The 25194-nt window shown below is 48.3% G+C and overlaps 2 protein-coding genes across 2 annotated transcripts; both read left to right on the top strand.

Annotated features, from left to right (window-relative positions):
• Positions 1-3732, top strand: LOC146759305 (uncharacterized). The gene is made up of 3 exons (XM_085510348.1): positions 1-23; positions 67-580; positions 1414-3732. Exons 1-3 carry the CDS (start codon positions 1-3, stop codon positions 1477-1479), a joined length of 603 nt encoding a protein of 200 aa, XP_085366474.1. The 3' UTR covers positions 1480-3732.
• Positions 1479-25194, top strand: LOC146759304 (muscle M-line assembly protein unc-89-like). Its single transcript, XM_085510347.1, has 8 exons — positions 1479-1596; positions 1761-1822; positions 1942-2025; positions 3224-3323; positions 22165-22326; positions 22951-23064; positions 23967-24238; positions 24921-25194. Exons 1-7 carry the CDS (start codon positions 1479-1481, stop codon positions 24116-24118), a joined length of 792 nt encoding a protein of 263 aa, XP_085366473.1. The 3' UTR covers positions 24119-24238; positions 24921-25194.

The following is a 25194-nucleotide window of genomic DNA, read 5'->3' as shown; positions in this document are numbered from 1 at the left end:
ATGGCCCTGCCGCCCGCCGCGCCGTAGGTGCCCCCGGGGAGGCTCCGCGCCCCCCCCCCCCCAAAGCTCCGTCGTTCCGCAGCGAAGCGCGGACACGCAGCGCTCGGCGAGGATTCACCCGGCTCGGCTCCACCGCGAGGTCGGCGGGCGCGGAGCGGAGCGGCGCGGGCTGCCCGCGGCGGGGCGATGCGAGCGGGCTCGGAGGGCTGCGCCGCTGCGTGCCCCGCGCCCGCGCCGTCCCCCCGCCTCCCGCCCGCCCGGCGCGGTGTGTGCGTGTGTGCATGTGCGCTGCCGCTGCCCGCGCCGGAGCCGGAGCCGGAGCCGGAGCCGGAGCCGGAGCCGGAGCCGGAGCCGAGCCGCCGCGCTCCATGGGGCCGTCCGTGCGGGCTGCCCTTCCCTCCGCGGCCGCCGGCAGCCGCCACCGCGGAGCCGGTCTAGGATGCGGCTGCTGAGCCATGGCACAGGGCAGAGAGGCGGCCAGCCTGCCTGCTGCGAGAGTCTGAAGCCCCGCCGGAGCCCGGCCGCGGCCGCCGCTGCAGGGGAAGCGCTCCGGACGCCGTCTTTCCCCGAGAGGCACCAGGTAATCGCGGAGCTGGCGGCCGTCGCCCGGCTCCCGCCGCATTGCAGCCGCCGTTACTTATTCATGGGGGAAGGGGCGCGGGAGGGCGCCAGCGGCGGGGTCCCGCCCGGCTCCGTGCAGGGCTCGCCCCGCATCGCACCGGGACGGGACGGGACGGGGTGTCCGCCGGCGCCTGGGACTCCCCTCCCGGGGGGGCGGCGGCCGCGGGGCCGCGCGGGGCGAGGGTGGGGTGGGCGCCACGAGCCGGGCCGGGCCGGGCCGCGCTCCCATCGCTGCCCGCGGGACGGCGCCGGCGGCCGCCCGCGGCTGGGGGTGCTGCAGGGCCGCGGATACCGCGGCGGCCGCCGCCCCCTCCGCTCCTTGGCGCGGTGCTGCCGCCGCCTGGGGAGCGCCGGCACCGCCGGGCCGGGCCGGGGCTGCGCGGTGCCGCCCGAGCCCTGCGCTGCCGGGGTCGCGGCCGTGCCCGCGGTCCTGCCGGGCGCTCGCTCGGGGGCACGGCTCGGCTCCTCCGGCTGCGGGGGGTTCCTGAGCTCCTCCGCAGGGAACGCACCGGGTGTGCGGAGATGCGGCTCCCGGCTCCCTCCTGCCGCCTGCCCTCACCGCGGGAGGCTCCCGTCAGCCGCGCCGTCCCGCTGCCCTCGCCCGGCACACGCCTCTCATTGCACCTCTGTCCTGGGAGGCTGTCGCTTGTCCCCGGGATCCCAGGATTTGTGTTAAGTGCCGTCCCTTCCCCTCCCCTCCTTTTTGTGTGTAGTGAGCGCTCCTCGTCTGCGGGAAAGCAAATGTAGGACACAGTCAACCTTTTTTTTTTTTTTTTTTTTTTCTGATGGAAGGTTCCCGTTAGGGGAGACAGCACGGCAGTTGTTGAGGAGCCAGCCGAAACCTTGCAGCCATGTTGATGTCAGGAACAAACAAACCTCCCTGCAGGGATCGGCTGCAGCTGAGGAGGGAGCCACGGAGGGCGGCTACACGGAGGGGCAGTTCAGTGCTGCCACACCTGGGGAGCACGGGCAGAGGTGGGCGAGGAGCTGTCACAGCCCTTCGTGGTGTTGCTGCTTGCCAGGCGCTGGCTTGGCATCAGCATGGCATCTGCAGATCACGGCCACTGCCCTCTGTCATTTTCTTCTGTGATACAGGGCAGCAGTATTTCCTCTCCTGTGCTGTTGTCTTCTCTCTCTAGCCTGGTCTGTCATGTCTCCAGGGCAGGCAATTTTCATTGCATTGAGCAACTGGAACAGGAGGGTGTGTTGGCCTTAGCTGCTGGTGTGAACATCATCTGACCAGCCCCCAAACCAAGGAGGGGAAAGCTGGGAGCCTTTAGCTGGGGCTGTCCCTGCACGGTCTCTGGCTGTCTCCTACAGAGCTTGACAGCCCAGGATACCTATGCCTTTCTCGTCATGTTGCTGGTTACTGATCTTTCCCATTCACGTTTACATGTCCCCAGAGTAAGGTGGTGTCTGCTCATTCCTTCTGAGAATCCTTGTCTGAATGCTGCATGTCCAGCCCTTTTCAAGTGAAGGTCGACAGACAACAAGGCAGTGGGATGGATGGATCCTCCCTGGGTTGTTGGAGCCTTTTGGTGATAACTGTGTGTCAAAGGGTTTCTACTTCCTTGGGAGGGCTGGGCTGGTTCTGGCAGCACCCATCCTAGCTGCAGCCATCGGCAGGAGCACAGTGCCCAGGGCTGTTGGGGCAGTGTGTGCCTCGTGGTGTGGTGGGGCCTCTGCCTGGTTCCATTAGCTTGGAGTCATCCCCTGGAGCCGTGGGCTGTGTGTGGGTCTCCCCTTGGTGTCAGCCCACTGCTGTGTTTTACTGCTGGAATCTGTCCTGGTGGGGTGGAGCCGCTGTGCTCCAAAACGTGGAGCAGCGATTCCTCTCTGTTGGTCTGAGAGTCAGGTTCAATTCTGCAGGAAGAACCATACCAGAAACTGAATGCTCTCAGTGCCCAAACACCTTTCTGATCTACATTTCTAAATATAAGCTGTTCTCAAGGGATTATGCATTTGTTTAAATGCATAATAAATGCATTTTAATGCATTAAGGCTGTATCAAAATGCACACCCAAGCTTGCCAGCTAGGCCTCCAGTCACAAAGCTTACTAAGAAGCTTCCCATGGTATATTAGCTTGCATTTCTTCTTTCAGAAAAAGCAGTTACCAGTTTTCTCATGGCAATGCAGTCAGTGGAAATAAATCCTGGCTATTTGAAGCGTCTCGCATGAGTTAGAAGCTGAGCTGGTCTACCAGTTTTGTGGCTTACTAAAACCTACACAAGTCCAGGAATGGACTCCTTGCACTCATCAATCTCATCTTTGGTTTATGCTCAAGGAGGTGCAGTGTTATTCAGATGGTTTCTTGGGTGCTGTCTTTGAATTTGTTGTACAAATCTTTTGCCTGAAGAGATTTGTATTTGGCTGCATCATTATGAACATTGGTAGATGTTGACCATGAGGTAGAGGAAGAAGGTAAGGTGTTGTCCAACCTAAGAAAGGGACTGATGAGGTATGTGGGGCAAAACAGGTGGGAACCCAAAAACAAATGTGTCAGAACAGCACAGAAAGAGGGAAACGGAGCTTCCCCAGGCCAATCTGTAACTGAGCTCCCCACGCAGCTGCCTTGGTGTACATTTTTTCCAAAAATTTCAGAAGATGGGGATGGTGTTCCCGCTGGTGTGGTCTGGGCAAGCAAAGGTGCCTGCAAGCAGTGGGGAGATGGAGCGTCCGAAGGTACCTGGAGAGCTTGTCGGTCTGTTGGGGCGCATGGGGATATGTTAAATGCTGAAAGGCTAATGGCTTTCCATTGTTGATCAATATTTCCTATGCTTTCAGATGTGGGAACGGGTTTAGTTTATTAGAACAATCTTTGAATATTCTCTAAGCAAGCAACCCATCCAGAAAATCATGCTAATAGCTTTGTTATTAACAGGCCTGGCAGAATTTGAGCCAAGTAGAAAAGGCTTGTCTAAGTGCTGTTGCAGTGTTTGGGGCCAGGCAAATTCCATGCATTAGGAAAGATTTGTACTCCTTTGACCAGACATCACCGACTGTTGTCTATTTATATGCATCTAAATATATCCTCTGCAGACTTCAGACTCTTAGATAGTAGTAAAATTACTTTTCGATATTATGCTATTAAAATGTGCTTGCTGACACTACTTGATGGGTTTTATGCTAAGAGATGTGTGTGTATGTTTAAAATAAAAATTGTTCTTCAAGTTGTTACCTGAAATGCTTTGGAAGTGAAAGCGTGTTATGGTGCAGATGGAGAGCAAAAAGAAATACGGTTGAATTGAAGCAGTACTGGAGACATACTCAAGCCTCTAAGGCCAAATCCAAACAACTACAGGCTTTTGTTGCTTAAAAGTGAGCCATTCCCTTCATAAATATATATAAAATAATTGTTTACTTTGTGATACAATGGGAAGATTTGCTTCTGATTAGTCAGATATACCTTCTGACTACATGGTTCCTGCATGCTGAATACTGTGAAGTTTGAGACATCATTTTGGAAACAAATCCTGGAAGAAGCACCTTCTTGTCTGTTGTAGGTGTGCAGCAGGCCCAGGCAGCCAGCCAATGTTCTTCAGTGGTGCTCCTGCTGGGGCCACCCCTCATCCACAACAGCGCTAATGTGGGTACCCACCTGTGCTTGGCAGCAGGGGAGCTGACAGAGAGGAGCATGAGGTTCTCCTGACCAGGTTAACTGATCTGTCAGCTCCTGAGCTCTGGGTGAGTGGGAGCTGTGCTGTATGCTGCCCCAAAGGGACACACCAGGAAGTAATTGCAGGTGGAGGGGCTGATCTCACTGCATGCTGTGGTGCAATAGTAATTGCTGTCCAGGTAGTGTTTTGGAACTGGCAGTACAGATCCAGGGGTAAAAGATGATACTCTAGTTCCAAGCTTTCATAAATGTTCCCAGTTAACCCTGCTGCAAAAGTGGTTGCGTTGGTGATTCTGTGTCTGACTGGCCTTCAGACTATGATGGAATGGTAATAATAGTAATTTTCTGTGGCATCTCTTGCTTATGGTTCTTGAAGTAAGAAAACCTGTAGAGGAATTGAGAGCAATTGGTATCTGTAGGATGTTGAGACGGGCCACAGAGAAGTTAAATGTATGGTTCTCAGAAAAGGTCTCAAGTCTGGTATTTGGTCCCCTGATGCTCAGGGACAGGTACTGTGCCATCTTCAGCTCCTTGAATCATAAGATGGTATGGGTTGGAAAAGCTCTTAGTCATCATCTAGTTCTAATGCTTACATCTTTCTCTAGATCAGGTTACCCAAAGCCCCATCCAGCCTGGCCTTGAACAACTCCAGGGATGGGGCATCCATAGCTTCTCTGAACACCCTGTGCAGTGCCCTTACTACAATCATAGGTGGACAATCTGAGATCCAGACTGTTAGTCAGAGGAGTCCATTGCCCTGCCATGAACTGGGGTCATGGATTTCAGTGACAGCTGTCCTAGCTGCCAAATAGTCCTGTCATTTAGAAGGGTGTAGTGAAGTCTGTGATGCCTAAAGGGAGTAAGACCTAGGGGAAGGTCTGTGTCTGAGTGCACATTGACGTAGTGCCTGGTGCAGAGGAGGGTGGCAGCGCTGGCCTCAGGGCTCCATTCCCCCGTGCCTGCCTTGCTGGCTGCCTGCTGCCTGTGGCTTGGGGCTGGAGCTGTTCTGCTGGCCTAAGCCAGTGTAGCAGTTCTCATGTTCTTGTGGGTTAAATCACTCTACAGATAATGTTTGTCCTGAGCAGGCTGAATAATGCAAAAGGTGATTTGTCAAATGGCTAATTCAGTGGCTAATGGGAAACCTCAGTAAAGGCCTCTTTAATTCCATAGCATGGGACTGGCAAATTGAGTGCTTGTATCTGGTTCCCAGTGCTGCAAAACCGTGTCTCATGCTTTATTTTTGAGGTTGCTCTTCCTGCTGAGTTTCTCAACAAGAACTCCTATAAGATCATTTCCATGAGAACACACGATTAGCTGACTTGAAAGTTGAATGCCTGTTTTTTCCCTTGAAGTTTTTTGTTGTTGTTGTTCAAGTTTCTCTGTCAATGTCATGTTGGATTGTTGTTTTTGTTTTGGTTTGGTTTGGTTTATTACAGAGATGAATAAAGCTGTTTTCATTGCCAAAGCATTGTTACGTTGCCAGGTATCTGGTATTCCAGTTTATAATTCCTCATTGTCACGGAGTTCTCTCTAGAGCTCACTCCAGGACAGTGGGCACAACCCGGGGCAGCAGGAACAAAAGCCCCCCCCCCTTTTCTCTAGCGGCAATGCGGCGCGGCCCGGCCACGTGCGTTTAGGGAGACGGGGAAGGGAAGGGAGATTGCGATTAGGTCTAACAAAAAGTAAGGGAGAAAAAAAAGGTGATCTGAGAACGAATGGCAGTTTAATAACCCAATAATGCTAAACAGCAACAAGAGAGTTTCAACAAAGAGAATACCAAGTCCCAAATCTCACCGATGGAGCTGTGGAAGGCAGGAAGGTCTGACCACGTTGTCTCCTCGCAGGGAGCTGGTCCAGCAACGCCGTCCCCTTCCTCACTTCCCTTCCGGTGCCCCACCCCACATGCTCATTAAGGCAGTTCACAGAAAAAAAAACTTGTCCCCTTTACTCCCATTATGAGGCATGGTGTTCTGATGTGGAATACCAACACCAACCAAATTGCAAAACCATAACATTCCACCCCTTATTACACATCATCACATCATGCCTAACTTTTATCAACATATAAACAGAACAGTAGTTAACATGCATTACATATGTACATACAGATATATATATATATATACACACATGGAATCACAGGCTGCACTCCCCCAGCATCAGATTTCCCTGTGGCACACACTGAACATCCCCATCCTTCTGCATCACCCACCAGGTGCACCCAGGTCCCTGTGCAAAGACAGTTCCACGGAGGGGCCTCCCTTTTCCAGAGGCTGGAAGGACCCAAACCGCTTTTCCCAGCATATTCTTTACATGCACCACAGGAACCTTGTCTCCCTCCACGGTACGCAGGGAGTTGGACTGTGTAGGGCCGTCTTGGTTGGCTGATCCTCGGGTGTTTACCAGCCAGGTGGCTTCTACTAGATGTTTCTCCCAGTTCTTAAATGTTCCACCACCCATCGCTTTCAGCGTGGTTTTCAGCAAACCATTGTGGCGCTCAATCTTACCAGCGGCTGGTGCGTGATAGGGGATGTGATAGATCCACTCGATGCCATGTTCTTTGGCCCAAGTGCTCACCAGTGAATTTTTGAAATGAGTCCCATTGTCTGATTCGATCCTCTCTGGGGTGCCATGTCGCCACAGGATTTGTGTCTCTAGGCCTAATATGGTGTTTCTGGCAGTGGCATGGGGTACCGCATATGTCTCAAGCCACCCAGTGGTTACCTCCACCATGGTAAGTACATAATGCTTACCATTACGAGTCTTTGGCAGGGTGATATAATCAATCTGCCATGCCTCCCCATATTTATACTTTTCCCATCGCCCTTCCCCCCAGAGAGGTCTCATCCTCTTGGCCTGTTTGATCATGGCACAGGTGTCACAATCATGGATGATCTGCGCAATAGCATCCATAGTTATGTCCACCCCTCGGTCTCTAGCCCACTTATGTGTTCCATCTCTGCCTTGATGGCCTGAGGTCTCATGGGCCCACCGAGCTAGGAATAACTCTCTCTTATTCTGCCAATCCAGGTCTATCTCAGCCACCTCAATTCTGGCAGCTCGATCTACCTGGTGGTTAATTTTGTTGCTCCTCTGTTGCTCGACTCTTGGGCACGTGGGCATCTACGTGACGCACCTTTAGGACCATGTTCTTTATTCGGGCAGCAATGTTCTTCCATAGTTCAGCGGCCCAAATAGGTTTACCTTTCCGCTGCCAGTTGTTTTGTTCCCATTGCTGCAACCACCCCCATAAGGCATTGGCCACCATCCATGAGTCAGTATAGAGGTAAAGCACTGGCCATTTCTCCCACTCAGCAATGTCTAGGGCCAGCTGGACAGCCTTTACCTCCGCAAATTGACTCGATTCTCCTCTTCCTTCCGTGGCCTCTGCAACTTGTCGTGTGGGGCTCCACACTGCAGCCTTCCATCTGCGATGTTTCCCAACAATGCGGCACGATCCATCAGTGAACAGGGCGAACTTCTTTTCATTTTCCAGAAGTTCATTGTACGGGGGAGCCTCTTTGGCACGTGACACCTCTTCTGCTGGTGGTGCTTCAAACTTTTTACCTTTGGGCCAGTCCATGATCACTTCTAGGATCCCTGGACGGCTGAGGTTCCCCATCCGGGCCCGCTGTGTGATTAGTGCAACCCACTTACTCCATGTGGCATCTGTGGCATGGTGAGTGGAGGGAACCTGCCCTTTAAACATCCAATTCAGCACTGGAAGTCGAGGTGCCAGGAGAAGCTGCGTTTCGGTGCCAATTACCTCAGAGGCAGCCCGGACCCCTTCATATGCGGCTAGGATCTCCTTCTCAGTTGGAGTATAGCCCTCTTCCGACCCCCTATATGCTCTACTCCAGAATCCTAGGGGTCGGCCTCGGGTCTCATCTGAGGTTCTCTGCCACAAGCTCCAAGTGGGACCTTTCTCCCCAGCAGCCGTGTAAAGGATGTTCTTCACATCCTGTCCCATCCGTACTGGCCCCAGGGCCACAGCACGGGCTATCTCTTGCTTGATTTGCTCAAAGGCCTGCTGCTGTTCAGGGCCCCACGCGAAGCTATTCTTCTTTCGGGTCACCTGATAGAGGGGGCTCACAATGAGGCTATAATTTGGGATGTGCATCCTCCAGAAGCCTACCACACCCAGGAAGGACTGTGTCTCTTTTTTGTCAGTGGGCGCAGACATTGCAGTAATTTTGTTGATCACGTCTATTGGGATGTGGCGACGCCCATCTTGCCATTTCACCCCAAGAAACTGGATTTCTTGGGCAGGGCCCTTCACTTTGTCTCGCTTAATAGCGAAACCAGCAGACAGGAGGATCTGGATTATCCGTTCTCCTTTTTTAAAAACCTCCGTCGCTGTATCACCCCACACAACGATATCATCTATATACTGCAGGTGCTCTGGAGCACCGCCCTGTTCCAATGTGGCTTGGATCAGCCCATGGCAGATGGTCGGGCTGTGTTTCCACCCCTGGGGCAAACGATTCCAAGTGTACTGAACACCCCTCCAAGTAAAAGCAAACTGTGGCCTACACTCTGTGGCCAAAGGGACAGAGAAGAATGCACTGGCAATATCAATGGTGGCATACCATTTTGCCTCTTTTGATTCCAGTTCATACTGGAGTTCCAACATGTCTGGCACTGCAGCACTCAATGGGGGTGTGACCTCATTAAGGCCACGATAGTCTACTGTCAGCCTCCATTCTCCACTGGCTTTGCGCACTGGCCATATGGGGCTATTGAAGGGTGAATGGGTCTTACTAATTACTCCCTGACTTTCTAGTTGTTGAATGAGCTTATGGATAGGGAGCAAGGAATCCCTATTAGTACGGTACTGTCGTCTGTGTACTGTTCTCGTGGCAATTGGTACCAGTTGTTCTTCCACCTGTAGTAACCCCACAGCAGACGGGTCCCCTGATAGGCCAGGAAAATCAGACAGCTGCTTAATATTGTCTGTTTCTATAGCAGCTATTCCAAAAGCCCATCTGTATCCTTTGGGGTCCTTGAAATGTCCCCTTCTTAGGTAATCTATTCCAAGTATGCAAGGAGCCCCCTGGCCAGTCACTATACGATGTTTCTGCCAGTCTCTACCAGTGAGGCTTATCTCGGCCTCCAATACAGACAGTTCCTGCGAACCCCCAGTCACCCCATGTATATGTATCCGTTCTGTCCCTTTGAAACCTGAGGGTATCAGAGTGCACTGTGCACCGGTATCCACCAGTGCTTTATATTTTTGTGGTTCTGATGTGCCAGGCCACCAAATCCACACCGTCCAATACACTCTATTATCCCTTTCCCCCCCCCTGGCTGAGGGCAGGGCCCCTCTATTGGTTGTCTGAAGCAGTAGAGGCAACCTCAGTAGTGGCTGACCTCTTTTGTAATTTTCTTACCCGTGCTCGCAGTACAAAATTGGGTTTGTCATGCCACTTCTTCATATCCTCTCCATGGTCACGCAGGTAGTTCCACATGGCACCACGTGACATAGGCTCACTGCGGTCCTTCACTCGGACAGGTGTGCGTTTGCGTCTGACAGCTGAGACTGCCACAGGTTCACTGTGGTTCCTTGCCGCAGACCAGCTCTTCTGCATGTTGTCCTGTCTTCTCTCCATTTGGTCCATTCTATCCACCATTTTACAGATGGCTGCGATGGTGGTACGGTGTGGCAGTAGTGAGTATTCGATATTTTGCAGTGAAAGGATAAGCTCAAAAATTTCAGGTCTCCTATCCAGCTCATCATACCTGTTAGAGTTCGTTAATAGTACACTGGAATACTTCCCTGGTGCTGACCGTATGAGCTTCTTGCATATTTCTGGAGTACCGCTCACCTTTTCTGGGTCATGGTAATCCTCTGGGTCCCCAGGGACAAACGTGGGATCGAACAGCATTTCTGCCACAGCCATTTCTCTCAGGTACTGGATACCTTCCTCAGCTGTACTCCATTTTTCCAGTACAGGCTCCAAATCACTTTTGAGAAGACAGGTTGCCTTTACAGCTGATAGAATCCTCTCCCAGAGATTGGCGGCCCCATCAAGACATCTGCTGATCCCTCTATCAATAGATGAGTCTCGAGCAATGTTTCCTAATTGACGAGCCTCATCGCAGCTTAGGGACATGCAGGAGGCCCCATTGTCCCAACACCGGAGCAGCCAAGTGACAAGGCGTTCACCTGGGAGTCGGGCAAACTCCTTTCTCGCACTTTGGATTTCAGTAATTTTCAGAGGTTTACGAGTAGAGGAAGCAGTGACTTTTCCCTCATCATCACTATCTTCTCCGCGTCTGTTAGTCTTCTGGGTTGCCTTTCTCAGTGGTTTTGGGGAGGGTCCCTCGACAGGATCTTCCTCTACTTCCTCCATCCGTTCCAGACGTGAGGGCACACGTTCCCATCTCTGGCCTTCATCGTCACTATCTTCTCCATGTCTGTTAGTCTTCTGAGTTGCCTTCCTTGGTGGTTTTGGGGAGGGTCCCTCGCCCGGATCTTCCTCTACTTCCTCCATCCGTTCCAGACGTGAGGACACACGTTCCCATCTCTGGCCTTCCACTGGGGCGACTGACACTGATGCTTGTGCTTCCTGTGATGGGCTGGGATTAACTTGTTGCCTTCCCCTTAGGATTTGGATCTCATTCTCGAGACTCTCTATCTTTTTCATAAGCCATTCGTTCTGAGATCCCCCTGATCTCCCACACTCACTCAGGGGTTCTATTAATTTCCCAAGGTCCCTCTGGTGTTCAGGGGTGAGATTACCTGATACTGGGGGTTCCGATGCTTCTGGCCCTTTTCCTGAGTCTCTCTGCACTATTCTTTGCAAGTCTCTCTGCAATTTATAGTAAACTACTACAATCAGAGAGACTAACAACACAGTATTCCAATTGACACCCCAGTCATACTTAAGGAATTCAGAGCATTCGTGAGCCAGTTCAAGCACGGTGCCTGTGATGTTCGTTAGTCTGGAAGGGAGCCAGGCAGATATCTCTATCCCTGCCAGCCATCGGCTTAATAAATCTACCCCTACCCCCAACATCAGGAAGTCCTTAAGCCAGGACCACAGGAACCTACGGACTACCAGTCCTACATACAGGGCTGCTGAAAAAAACCACCTAATTACTGTCCAAAACATTGCCCTGAGCTCTGCCCGCATCCTCCACCAAAAATGTCACGGAGTTCTCTCTAGTGCTCACTCCGGGACAGTGGGCACAAACCCGGGGCAGCAGGAACAAAAGCCCCCCCCCCCCTTTTTCTCTAGCGGCACGGCGGCGCGGCCCGGCGCGGCCCAGCCACGTGCGTTTATGGAGACGGGGAAGGGAAGGGAGATTGCGATTAGGTCTAACAAAAAATAAGGGAGGAAAAAGGTGATCTGAGAACGAATGGCCGTTTAATAACCTAATAACACTAAACAACAACAAGAGAGTTTCAACAAAGAGAATACCAAGTCCCCAGTCTCACCGATGGAGCTGTGGAAGGCAGGAAGGTCTGACCACGTTGTCTCCTCGCAGGGAGCCGGTCCAGCAACGCCGTCCCCTTCCTCACTTCCCTTCCGGTGCCCCACCCCACATGCCCATTAAGGCAGTTCACAGAAAAAAAACTTGTCCCCTTTACTCCCATTATTAGCATGGTGTTCTGATGTGGAATACCAACACCAACCAAATTGCAAAACCATAACAGGTTTCTATTAAATTAAAGAAACCTTCAACTAAAAAGGTTTTCCCGTATTTTCTTTTGTTTTCTTCTCTATAGCAGGTACAAAAGAAATGCTTAAAAATAGAAAGGCTTCAAGCTGGTGCTTTTCTTTCCAAAATGGAGGAAGACAGGCGTTCATTTATTAGGAGAGTCTGATAAGAAAGTGGAACAAGGCTTTTTACCAGGGTCTATAGCAACATAAGAAGGGGCAATGGTTTCAAAAGTGAAGAGGGTAGACTCAGTTTGGACATGAGAAAAGTTCTTTATGATGAGGGTGGTGATACACTGGAACAGATTGTCCAGTGAAGGTTGTGGGTGAGTCATCATTGGAGTGTCCAAGGCCAGGCTGGATGGGGACCCTGGGCAGCCTCATTTAGTGAATGATGTCCCTGACCACGGCAAGAGGTTGGACTGGATGATCTTTAAAGCTTCCTTCTATACCCAAACCGTTCTATGATTCCATAGGGGAAACCATTTTATTACTGCCTCTGAAAACTCAGGAGATATTAGAACTGTTTTCAGAAATAAGTAGGTGAGAAAAATACATTTCCTCACTATGACTTAATCACAAACAGAATTTAACCTTGACCCTCACCTGGCTTTTGCTGGCAAAGCAACTTACAGCTGTCAGCTTGTTTGGACAATTTAATGCCTGTCCCCTTGTATGAAACAGACTTTTCAATGACTGCGTATGCTGGTGTGCTGCTGGACAGTGGGGAAAGGGGTGTTTTTTAATTTTTGAAGATTTTGGAACATGATACTGGTGGAAATGAAAACAAGTTTAGGGCTATCTAAACTGTTTTGGTCTGGCAGGGAGGAAGTTCTTCACTGGCAATTGATATAGTTCAGATGTTGGCATTCAGTTCTGTATGGGAGATCACAATGTGAACCACTGATTGATCAGCTGAGGCAAGTGTGGGGTCAGCTGTGGGAGCACAGGTGAAATTTATGTAGTTGTGCTCCCTGGAGGGGTGGAGTTCAACTCCACCTCCTCTGACACCTCATTTAAGGGCTGACCCTCACTGAGGCAGCATCTCTTGGAGATCGCTCGCCAGGGAGGATTGCCTCAGCTCTGGTGAGTTCCCTTTTCCTTATATCTTCTGTATTTCTACCATTTTGCTTGTAGTTGCTATCCTTGTTAGTACCAGCATAGTTACTGCCAATACATTTGGCGAGCCAGCCAGGAGCCACTGACTTGGCATCTAGAAATATAAGGGAAAAAAAAAATGTCCTTTGTGTGGAAAATCTTTAATTGGTACAAGGGGGAGAAGACCACCCCCTTAGGGACATGCCTTCCTGGACAAATTCCAGGTTTTGAGGCATCCCCATATTACCAATTAGCAACAATTATTGAACAATGGGGCCCTTTAAGAGTACCAAATAACATGGACGCCTATTGTCTAACTGATTACTTTCTAGGACTACAAAAAGATATCTTAATTGCGAAAGAAAAGCGAATGGCTGCATCTATGGCAGCCTGGCCATTATTAAATGCCTTAAATCTGGCAGAGATAAAATCAAACAACATTGCATGTGAAAATGAATTGTTAAAGGCCCGTATTGAAAAATTGGAGGGTGAGATCAATCTATTGACGGGAAAAAAACCGTCATTTTCTTCCTCCAACCCTCAAATTAGATACATTTCATTTAATGACGATCAGGATCCTGAAGAAATGAATCAAAATAAGATCACTAAATCTGATCTAGAAAAACCATCTGAGACGGACTCACTAGAAGTCCGTCCAGTAATAACTCAAAAAACAAAGAAAATTCAAGATCAACCAGCAGGAGTGCCTCCTGATCAATGGCCCCCTGCCGAATCTGTTTTACATGTAACAGCCCGTCCATATACGCCTACTGAACTCATGGACCTAGTGCAACGATTTAGGCAAAGGCCAAGGGAAAGTCTTCCGGCTTGGTTATTACGGTTATGGGATTCAGGGGCAGATAGTGTACTGGTTAGTGGCCCCGAAGTATCTAAGTTGGCCACAATAACAATACATCCTGCCCTTCAGCAGAGACTGTATGCTGGGACTCAGTTCCCTGAAGAAAACCATTCAATTGTAGAATGGATAATGGCTGCTTGCCGCATGGTGTGGACAAATAAAACTGACATGCCAGTAAACACAGGGATGTGGTCTTCTATGGAAGACCTTCAAAATTATATACGCGAATTAGGTATGAGAGAGGCTATCTACGAAGACACATTCGATAGCCCTGATATGGTTAAATTTTCTGCGGGAATGAGGGACCTAATTTTACAGCAAGCACCCTCTCATATGTATGGAACCTTGGTTTCCATACTTAATCCAGTAGTATCCGCAGAGGCAGTAGTCCAACAAGCCGCCCAATTGGTAGCAGACCTCGGAGAAACTGAGCGTTTACGAGCTAAGCGCAATATCAGGGTGACTGAGGATGCCGAGGCTTTTCCAATAGTGCGAGCCAGAAGATCGGCCCCGGGAACTTCTCGGGCAGGACCTGTTAGGGTATCCCGGAAACAAATGTTTAATGATCTGCTCCGGGCAGGCGTTCAGTTTTCAAAAATTGATGGGCAGCCCAATCAGGTTCTCCTTCAGTTGTGGAAGCAAATGAAGGATGAACAAAAATTTCAGAATAAACCCAAAAGGCCAGGGATAAGATTTATAGAGCGGCGACCAACAACAACATGGAATTTAGAAGATTTTATAGTTCCAAATAGGAAAAAGAAGCCACCTCAGGTGCCTCGGGTTATGACACCGGAGGTATCAGAGGTAAAAGACTTGAATCTGGCTCAGTTCATGGCATGACGAGGGATGTCAGTCCCCCTAGGGCCTCTAGACGGGACCGGAGGCCCTATGTGGAACTGACGATATACTGGTCCTGAAAGAATATACAGAAGGTTATGGCCCTAGTTGATACCGGGGCAGAGACATCTATAATATATGGAGACCCAACTAAATTTAAAGGTAATAGAGTGATGATTGGAGGTTTTGGGGGACAAACCATTCCGGTCACCCAAACCTGGGTAAAATTGGGGGTCGGGCGTCTTCCACCATGGGAGTACAAGGTATCCATTGCCCCAATTCCAGAGTATATATTAGGAATTGATATCCTGTGGGGTCTGGCTCTCCATACAACAGTGGGAGAGTTCCGGTTGCGGCAGAGATGCATTAGTATCCGGGCAATCCAGACAATATTGAGAGGCCATGCAAAACATGAGCCTATTTGTTTGCCGAAGCCACGCCGGATTACTAATGTGAAACAGTACAGACTCCCGGGTGGGCAGGATGAAATAACAAAGACGGTGCAGGAATTAGAAAGAGTGGGTATTATAAGGCCTGCACATAGCCCATATAACTCCCCAATATGGCCAGTGCGAAAACCGGATGGAACATGGAGGATGACAGTAGACTATAGGGAATTAAATAAGGTCACACCACCTGTTCATGCGGCTTTACCCAATATTGCCTCCCTAATGGACACACTAAGCAGGGAAATCAAAACATATCACTGTGTCTTGGATTTGGCGAATGCATTCTTCAGTATTCCAATCAGTGAAGAATCGCAAGATCAGTTTGCATTTACATGGGAAGGGAGGCAATGGACTTTCCAGGTCCTACCCCAAGGGTACGTACATTCGCCCACTTTTTGTCATAATTTAGTGGCACGTGATCTGGCTAAGTGGGAAAAGCCAAATAATGTCAATTTATATCATTATATTGATGACCTCCTGTTAACATCCGATTCGTCAGAGGCGGTGAGACAAGCAGCAGATTTGTTGATAGCTTATCTGCAGAAAAGAGGGTGGGCTATAAACCCACAGAAGGTGCAAGGTCCGGGGCTATCTGTAAAATTCCTGGGAGTAATTTGGTCCGGGAAAACCAAAGTACTACCCAGTGCGGTAGTAGATAAAGTCCAAGCGTTTCCAGTCCCTACAACATCAAAACAATTGCAAGAATTTTTGGGTATATTGGGGTATTGGCGCTCCTTTATACCTCATTTAGCTCAGCTATTAAGGCCATTATATAAGCTTACAAAGAAGGGTCAATCATGGAATTGGGGAAAGATAGAACAGGATGCTTTCCAACAGGCAAAACTGGCAGTTAAACAAGCTCAGGCGTTGGGTATATTTGATCCGACCCTCCCAGCTGAACTAGATGTTCATGTTACTCAAGATGGTTTTGGCTGGGGCCTGTGGCAACGCCAGAGTTCTGTTTGAACCCCCATTGGATTCTGGTCTCAGGTTTGGCACGGAGCAGAAGAACGATATAGCATGATTGAGAAACAGTTATTGGCTGCCTATTCGGCATTACAAGCAGTAGAGCCGATAACGCAAACAGCAGAGGTCATAGTTAAGACTTCATTACCAATCCAGGGGTGGGTGAGAGATTTGACTCACCTTCCTAAGACGGGGGTGGCCCAAGCACAAACGGTGGCACGATGGGTCGCCTATCTAAGCCAGAGAAGCAGTCTGTCTTCATCTCCACTTAAAGAAGAACTACAGAAGATCCTAGGCCCAGTGACGTATCACAGTGATACATCAAAAGAACCAATGGTTGCTCCACCAGAGAAGAGTCTCATTCAGGAAGGAAGATATCCTATTCCTGAAGATGCCTGGTATACGGATGGGTCCAGCAGAGGCAACCCGAGCAAGTGGCGAGCAATAGCATACCATCCCTCTACTGAGACCATCTGGTTTGATGAGGGGGATGGTCAAAGCAGCCAATGGGTAGAATTGCGAGCTGTGTGGATGGTTATAACTAAAGAACCTGGTGACGGCGTCCTGAACATCTGTACAGATAGTTGGGCTGTGTACCGGGGGCTCACTCTGTGGATTACGCAATGGGCTACCCAGGAATGGACTATCCACGCCCGACCGATTTGGGGTAAAGACATGTGGGTAGACATTTGGAATACGGTCAAACACAGGACAGTATTTGTCTACCATGTCTCTGGTCATCAACCCTTGCAGTCACCAGGAAATGATGAAGCTGACACACTGGCCCGAATCCGATGGATTGAGAATTCACAATCTGAAAATATTGCCCGTTGGTTACATCAGAAGCTACGGCATGCTGGACAGAAGATAATGTGGGCAGCCGCTAAAGCATGGGGGCTGCCTGTACAACTATCTGATATCATTCAAGCATGTCAGGATTGCGATGCTTGCTCAAAGATGAGACCGAGACCGTTGCCTGAAACAACATCCCACATTGCTAGAGGATATAGTCCTCTTCAGAGATGGCAGGTCGACTACATTGGGCCTCTCCCTCGGTCTGAGGGGGCGAGATATGCCCTGACCTGCGTTGACACTGTAAGTGGACTGCTGCAAGCCTATCCTGTACCAAAGGCAAATCAAGCATACAGAATTAAGGCACTTACTAAACTGATGTCTGCATACGGGACACCTCAAGTTATCGAGAGTGACCAATGGACTCACTTCACTGGAGCGATGATACAGCGCTGGGCAGAAGAAAACAACATTGAATGGCGATTCCACCTGCCATATAACCCAACAGGGGCAGGCCTTATTGAACGTTATAATGGTATCCTTAAGGCTGCCCTGAAGACAGACTCTCAGTCCCTGCAGGGGTGGACAAAAAGATTATATGAAACCGTGCGGGACCTGAATGAAAGACCTCGGGATGGCAGACCCAGTGCCCTGAAAATGTTACAAACTATATGGGCCTCCCCTCTTAGGATCCAAATTACAGGCACCGATAATAAGGTAAAACCGCAGGTTGGTACTGAAAATAATCTTCTGCTCCCTGCCCCTGAGAATTTAGAACCGGGAATCCATAAGATAAATTGGCCTTGGAAGGTGCAGGTAGGACCCAAATGGTGTGGCCTACTTGCACCTTGGGGGAGATTATTGGAGGTGGGAGGTTCAGTCACCCCCTCGGTGATAGGTACATGGCCTACTGACATCGTGGTCAATACTCCGGCCTTTATTGCTAAAGGAACACCTATTATGTCCCTATGGCAGATCAAGACTCCTCCTCTGGTGCCAGATATAGTTATACAGCCACAGATATCTGGCCAGAGGGTATGGTATCGGAGGCCGGGACATAATCCAGTACAAGCAGAAGTATTGACCCAAGATAAGAATACGGCCTGTATCTTACCCTGGAGGGCGGATCTTCCCCTCCTAGTACCCTTGAAACATCTATATTACTCCCCTTAAGATTGATTCTAAGCCTCTAGGACCATTACTCTGGACTGATGAAACGCAGACGGACCTGCACTTCAAGATGATTTGTCTCCGGTAACATCTATCAAGCACTGGCCCATGGAAGATCATAAACACCCATCCAATCATCATCATTTGAATAATATCAACATCTAATGCGACGGGAGATTGTATCAGCGTCGTGATTGGGTCTCTGTAGTAAGGGGAACTCACCTAATCATTGGTTCACGTTGTGAAGGGGTGGAGTGTATGGGAGATCACAATGTGAACCACTGATTGATCAGCTGAGGCAAGTGTGGGGTCAGCTGTGGGAGCACAGGTGAAAGTTATGTAGCTGTGCTCCCTGGAGGGGTGGAGTTCAACTCCACCTCCTCTGACACCTCATTTAAGGGCTGACCCTCACTGAGGCAGCATCTCTTGGAGATCGCTCGCCAGGGAGGATTGCCTCAGCTCTGGTGAGTTCCCTTTTCCTTATATCTTCTGTATTTCTACCATTTTGCTTGTAATTGCTATCCTTGTTAGTACCAGCATAGTTACTGCCAATACAAGTTCATAGCACTGTCAGGAAATGTGAGTGGGAAAGCTGTCCTCAACGGTACAGTCCAAAGACTAATTTGGGCATTTGGGGAAGGCTGTGTAGAAAAGATTCATGTCTTAAATGTGCCCATTTGCCTTCAATTCCAGAAGCAGAAGATGCTTTTATCAACAAGGAGAAGGTGCAGAAGGAGGTAAAGGCTGAACCAACAGAAAATGCCACACTGTGCTGCGAGGTGGCCCAGGAGAAGACGGAGGTGAAGTGGTACAAGGAGGGGAAACTGATCACCTCGAGCAAGAAGTTCAGGGTGGAGTCAGAGGGCAAACAGCGTCGGCTGGTGGTGAGCCAGGTGGAGAAGAAAGATGCAGGGGAGTACAGCTGCGAGGCTGCTGGCCAGAAACTCACCTTCAAGATTCATGTCACAGGTAAGACAGGTGTTGTCTGAAATACAGCAGAGAACAGTAAAGTAAAATCTAGTTTCCATTATACAGTGATCCAGTTGCAGTAGTCTGTGCTGAGGTTTTTTCCCTATACTTGATTGCCTGGGTTTGTAGAAAGTATTTGGTTTCAGTATGACACAAAGACCTGTTTCAGTCTGTCTGTAGAATAATAATTAGTAATATATGTACAGTGGAAGCAATATTCAAGATATTATTCAAATCTCTCCTGTGCCTGAGATCCCAAACTGTAATTCTTGTTCACCTAAATATTTGACTAAGAGAAGTATGTGCAGTGAGGCTGGAGTGCATGTTGTACGTGCAGCCTTTCGTGGCAGGAGAAGCAGGAACTTCTCCTAGTAGTACACTGCCTTTTTACTATGCCTTTATGTTGGAGGCTGCATCTGGATAGGTGAGTCTGCTACTCACAGTAAGAGACCTGGTAGAGCTGACTATTGCCAGAGCTCAAAGTAAGATAGATATCTGCAAATCACACACAAAGAACAAAGGACTGCGTTGGTGAGCATATTTCCTTTGTGCCTTCGACAGTCACAGTTGTGGCAATGGTAGAGGCCATGAGGAGTCTGTTCAGGAAGCCAGGAGTACTGTTCTGGGTCATGAAAAGGCAGCCAGTGGTTTGACTATCACATGTTTATGTGTTTTGATGTTTCACAGTGGGTCTTAAGCAAAAGGAACTCAGGTTTTGGTTGCCTGCAGGTCAGATGTTCTTTTGGGTTCAATATGTTTGCATAGTGACTTGCAACCATGGGACTGGTGTTCAAGGACCCTCTTGGCTCCTTCAGTTCCTGGGTTCTTTCTTGCCTAGATTTGACACTTTGTTTCAACAGAAGAGCTGATATTCTCTAGTGAAGGCTATTAGTTTGGGCACAAGTGGTAACCTAAACCTGTTCCAACCTGTACGTACAAACCTGCAAGATGGTCTCATTTCAGTCCTTCTGTTTTTCTTTTCTTCCCTCAGAGCCAAAACCTGTGTTTATAAACCAGGAGCAGGTGCAGAAAGAGGTGAGTGCTGCCCTGTCAGCAAGTGCCTCCCTCAGCTGTCAAGTAGCACAGGATCCAACTGGAGTAAAATGGTACAAGGATGGAAGACTGCTTGCCTCCTCCAGAAAGTTCAGAATGGAATCTGTGGGCAAAACACGGCGTCTGGTTGTGGAGCAGCTGGAGAGGAAAGATGCTGGAGAATACATCTGCGAGGCTGCTGGCCAGAAGATGACCTTCGAGCTGGAAACAACTGGTGAGCATTCAGAAATTCTCAGCCAGGATTTTGTAGCCTTGTTGTGAACTGGGTTTTAGGGTGAAATCTCAGTTTTCTTTGCACCTGACAGTGTGAGAATTTGCTCTGGCCCTTTGTGTACCTCCCCGGTGCTCAGCTGTTCCTTCCCTTACTTGGGGATAACATCATTTATTCAAGGTGATGTCCAAACGGGCTTGTTAACAGTCCTCTGCAGTGCTTTAAGCTGTCATAGGTCAGCCAGAATTTATGCATGTTCTATAGCCATTCCTACATGTTGAAAACACTGCACTGTGCTTAAGCTTCAGCATATGTTCCAGTAAGTACAGTTCCATTAATTCTAGGGAATTGGGTGAATTAAGCATAGATCTGAAGGCTGCCTTTGCCCAGTGCAGAGATGGAAGGACTAATGTAGATTTGACTTGATATTTTCCCTTCTAGGATGGGAAGGAGCTCTGGCAAAGTAAAAAAGTGGGCATTACTTCCCAGGGAAATAAGAGAAGTCTCATTATTCACAGGCGGTGAACTCTCATTTTCTCTCTCAGTCTGCAACCAGGTTGGGTTGCTGTTTCAGTACTGGCTGTTTTATGCAGGAACTCTGCTCCTGAGGTTAATCCAAGTTGTATCCAGGCCCTTCAGAAGGAAAGGGAAATAGCAGCACAGAAATATGGTCTGATTCTGACATAAATAAGTGCAGACCTAGAGAGTTAAAAGGGATTGTGTGATGTTCAAGGGACTTTGAAGCAAAGATGTCCCCTAGGTAAGATTTGTGGCTGACATTCCCCATACATTGTGGGCACACAAGCTAAGGAGAGACTAGTGATGAGCATGCAGAGAAGCCAATGGTTCAGACAGGTTTGTAGTGACACGACATTGTAGAGTTCTGTCTATTTCTCCTTGGCATAGTTTGGAAAATAAAGATGAGGTGATGGTGGTAACCAATATGGCTTCATCAAGGTCAAGCCATGCCTGACAAACTTGGTGGCCTTTCATGATGGACTAACAGCATCAGTGGACAATGGGAGAGCAACTGACATCATCTACTTGGACTTGTGCAGAGCATTTGATCCCGTCCTGCATGACATCCTGGTCACCGAACTGGAGAAAAATGGTTTTGATGGATGGACCAGTTGCAGGATAGGGAACTGTCTGGATGGTCACACTCAGAGAGCTGCAGTCAATAGCTCAGTGTCCAGATGGAGGGTGGTGTTGGGACCAGTGTTCTTTAACATTTTTGTAGGCAACATGGACAGTGGAATCAAATGTAGCCTCAGCAAGTTTGCAGATGACCCCAAGCTGAGCAGTGCTGTTGATGTGCTAGAGGGAAGGGATGTTACCCAGAGGGACCTGGACAGGCTGGAGAGGTGGGCCCTTGGCAGCCTCATGAACTTGAGTGTGGCCAAGTACAAGGCCCTGCACCTGGGTCAGGGCAATCCCAAGCACAGGCACAGGCTTAGAGGAGAATGATTTGAGAGAAGCCTTGACCCTGAGGAGAAGAGTTGGTCTGGAGGAAGGTGTCCCTGCCAATAGCAGGGGGACTGGAACTAAATGACCTTAAAGATTCAGTCAGTTCTATTCTTTTTCTACCCTTAATTTTACTTAAAATGTTTCAGAATAAATGAGATTCTGGTTTCCATGAAAACTGTTTGCAGGGAGCTCCATTGTAGCTAGTAAGTCTATCTTTAAGTTCAAGGGCAATAATGCATTGACTGTGTTGAAGAGAGAAATGACTCAGGAATGGATGATGGTTTAGAATAAAACATAATCCTACTTATTTTCTATGCAAATATGTGTAAGGAAAAGATGCTGCACTCAGTTCTGGAAATACCCTGACAAATATGTCTCTACTGTTTCACAGCTGGAGATATCAAGATTGTTAAAGCACTGGAAGATGTGGAAGTGAATGAATATGGGAGTGCATCTTTTGTCTGTGAGATTTCACACGATGAGGTTCAGACCCAGTGGTACAAAGATGACAACAAGCTGAAGGCTGATGACAACATTAGAATGCAGCAAGATGGTAGGGTGTAAGAGGGGGTTCTTTCTCCTGAGTGGGGGGTGGGTTGGAGATCAAGCATATAAGACATCTGAAATGAAGTGAAGAGTGTTCAGAAGGGAGTTCCCCTTTTGTTTTGGGACTGAGGTTAGGGTGGAACAAGTGACATGGTGGGATGCTTAGTGTGGGAAGTGTGATGCTATCCCACCATCCCACACTGCCGGGAGCAGGTAGGAAATGAGTGCAGTTATTTCCAAAGTGGGGGTGAACAGGGCAGTCAGTTCACCTCTCCAAAGAGGTTTTGTCTGACAGTGAGTGTGATCCTTCTGTATCAGGTACTTTGAAGGTGACGGCGGCCACATTTGGTCAGTCCTTTTAGAAGCCATGTTTAGATTCCGCTTTGGTGGGGATGTGGATGTGGGGGAATGGGTGGTTTCATTGACATGAGAGAACAGGCAGTGATGCTGTGAAACCAGATGGATGATGCTCAGCCTGGCCATGTGCCTCAGAGCTCTTTGCTCAAGGAAGCCAAGTGTAGTTGTGGGTTTGCTCTCAAGAGCACAGTTTGGTAGGGATGAGCTGGCGGTTGGACTAGATGACCTTAGTGGTCTTTTCCAGCCTTAGTGACTCTGTGGTTCTCTGCTTCAGGAAAGAGCTACTCGCTGACTTACACACGTGTCCAAGTCAAGGATGCAGCAGAAATCAAATCTGTAGCAGAAAAGGCAGAATCTCGTGAATCTTGTGCCCATCTTACAGTTAAAGGTAATTATGCTTCTCATGACAATTTTGATTAAATTATCTTATGTTATAAACGAGCTAACATCCTTTGCTTTAATGTCAAGGAAGTTAAACACCACTAGGACCTTTCACAGAAATAAAAACTCCTACCTACCTACCTTTCTGCCCACAAAATATCCAGCTTCTCTTTTGGGATTTACTTTTGCAAAGTAAAACAGATTATTTTCTTAGGAGGTTGATTTTCTACGTTTAGACTTCAGATTTGTGTTTGAACGTTGAGGGATAAAAAACATAGCTTGACTTTTTCTTCATTTTCTCTTGCTGTTTGAAAAGAGCACAGGGTTGTTTTTGTTTTTTTAATATATACAATGTTAGGGTATATATATGATGTTAAGTGTGATAAAGAAAGGGGAGACATTTGAGTTAGCACACTACTCAAGAGTTCAGTCCCCAGCTTTGCCACTGTTACCATTATAAGGGCAAGAACATCCTGGAAAATGAATTTATCCTAAGTAGAGTCATTACATTTGAGCTACAGAGACCTTTACTAGGAGAAAACTTGTTGTTCTGAGCTAAGTTGCTGTACTTAACCAAAGTAATTATCAATGTCTGTGTTTCATTGAACCTGTATTCCATTTTGTAATGCGAGGTGTTTGATATCGGGATGGGAAGGTCATGCTTTGATTTGGATGTTGGACTGGGAATCAGAAGATCTGGGCTCTCTTCAGGTTGTCAGTCTTATTGTCTGACTTCTTAACAACATTCTTTTCTTTCTATTATTTTTTAATGATGTTTCAAGGCATTCTGAGCTGATAGGTGTAGTGTTCATGTGCAGTAATGCTGACGTGAGTAAGTGGGGTGATAATGTAAGGGTTTTTTACATTCCTTCTAAATCTCTGCTTTCTCTTGTTCCATCCTTCTTAAAGAGCAATCCATTAATCTAGTAAAGGAGCTGTGTGATGACTATGTGACTGAGCCTGAAGAAGCCAAATTTGAATGCGAGATATCCATTCCTTCTGTGAAACCTCCCAAGTGGTATTCCTACGTGGGGAAGTCTTACAGGCTGGCAGAAACTTGATTATGCAGCAAGAAGGCACCATCCACCAGCTGACCATACTGAAAACCACCACTGATATGACAGGCACCATTCAGTTCTCAATTGGCAAATCAAAATCCACAGCCAATCTGCTCGTCAGAGGTAACATATCCAGGCTTGGTTTACATCATGAAGATGAAGAATTAATTAACGTACAGTCTTCCTTCACTGGGGTCTTTGAAATATTGTGTGTGTGTCTGGAGGGTCTGCTCCATTTCCATTTAAAAGTCGTTGGACACTAAATGAGACAGATGCATCTCAGTAAAAGATCTGTTTGAATAGTTTTGATGTGCTTACTATTCAGATCTACAGAGCTGACGTTTTGTCCTTGGCTATAGCAAAGAGGTCAAATCAGGTGAAATTAATTGTATTTCAGAACTAGACAAGTTGAAGTTTGGTAGCACATAAGTTTGATGCCATTTCTCATTGATTTCATCTGAAAGAAACTTCCAGGCTTTTTGTCCGCTGTTGTCCCCAGCGTAAGATTATCCATTCACATCCTAAAGTACTTGTTATATTTTTAACTCACTCTTATTTGAATAAAAGCCTCAACATTTGGGAGCAATTTAATAAGCACAGAACAAGAGCTGGACCTTGCATTTGGTAGATATTATACAGTATTACTTTATAGAAATGTAGTCAATGGCATTCCCTATAGACAATCGTTTTTTTTATCTTTAGAGTGGTTCAAAAAACCATTGTGAACATGAGATTAATTGAAATGGAGCAGACGCAAGAGACTTTCCTCTTCTTCCAATTGTCCTCATCCTTTCTTCTCTTCCAGCCCTGCTTTGCAGATTACCATATACAAATCACCAGGAAGCTGGAGGACAAGAGAGCTTTGGAACGTCATTCTGTCATCCTGTCCTGTGACTTCAGGCCTTCTCCAAAGCTTGTGAAATGGTTCAAGGGCCACACACCCATCGTGCCCTCTGAGAAGTACAAGATCAAGAGGGATAAGCATTCAGCAGAGCTCAAGATTCTGAAGCTGAAGCCCGATGATGCTGGTGTGTACAAGTGCAAGGCAGGAATTGCAGAGACTGAAACCACGCTGACAG

This window comes from Coturnix japonica, chromosome 10 (assembly GCF_054131305.1).
Source record: "Coturnix japonica strain WE chromosome 10, WE-NBRP24, whole genome shotgun sequence".
Taxonomy (NCBI): Eukaryota; Metazoa; Chordata; class Aves; order Galliformes; family Phasianidae; genus Coturnix; species Coturnix japonica.
This window is presented reverse-complemented; position numbering and strand designations above follow the sequence as displayed.

Bases quoted from the DNA above. Each gene is read 5' to 3' on its own strand.
- LOC146759305 (XM_085510348.1), top strand. From the start codon at position 1: ATGGCCCTGCCGCCCGCCGCGCC. The intron at 24-66 runs GTAGGTGCCCCC...CCCCCCCCAAAG, and splicing joins GCCCTGCCGCCCGCCGCGCC to CTCCGTCGTTCCGCAGCGAA. The intron at 581-1,413 runs GTAATCGCGGAG...TTCTGATGGAAG, and splicing joins CTTTCCCCGAGAGGCACCAG to GTTCCCGTTAGGGGAGACAG.
- LOC146759304 (XM_085510347.1), top strand. From the start codon at position 1,479: ATGTCAGGAACAAACAAACCTCCCTGCAGGGATCGGCTGCAGCTGAGG. The intron at 1,597-1,760 runs GTGGGCGAGGAG...TTCTCTCTCTAG, and splicing joins CCTGGGGAGCACGGGCAGAG to CCTGGTCTGTCATGTCTCCA. The intron at 3,324-22,164 runs GTCTGTTGGGGC...ACTGTTTCACAG, and splicing joins GGTACCTGGAGAGCTTGTCG to CTGGAGATATCAAGATTGTT.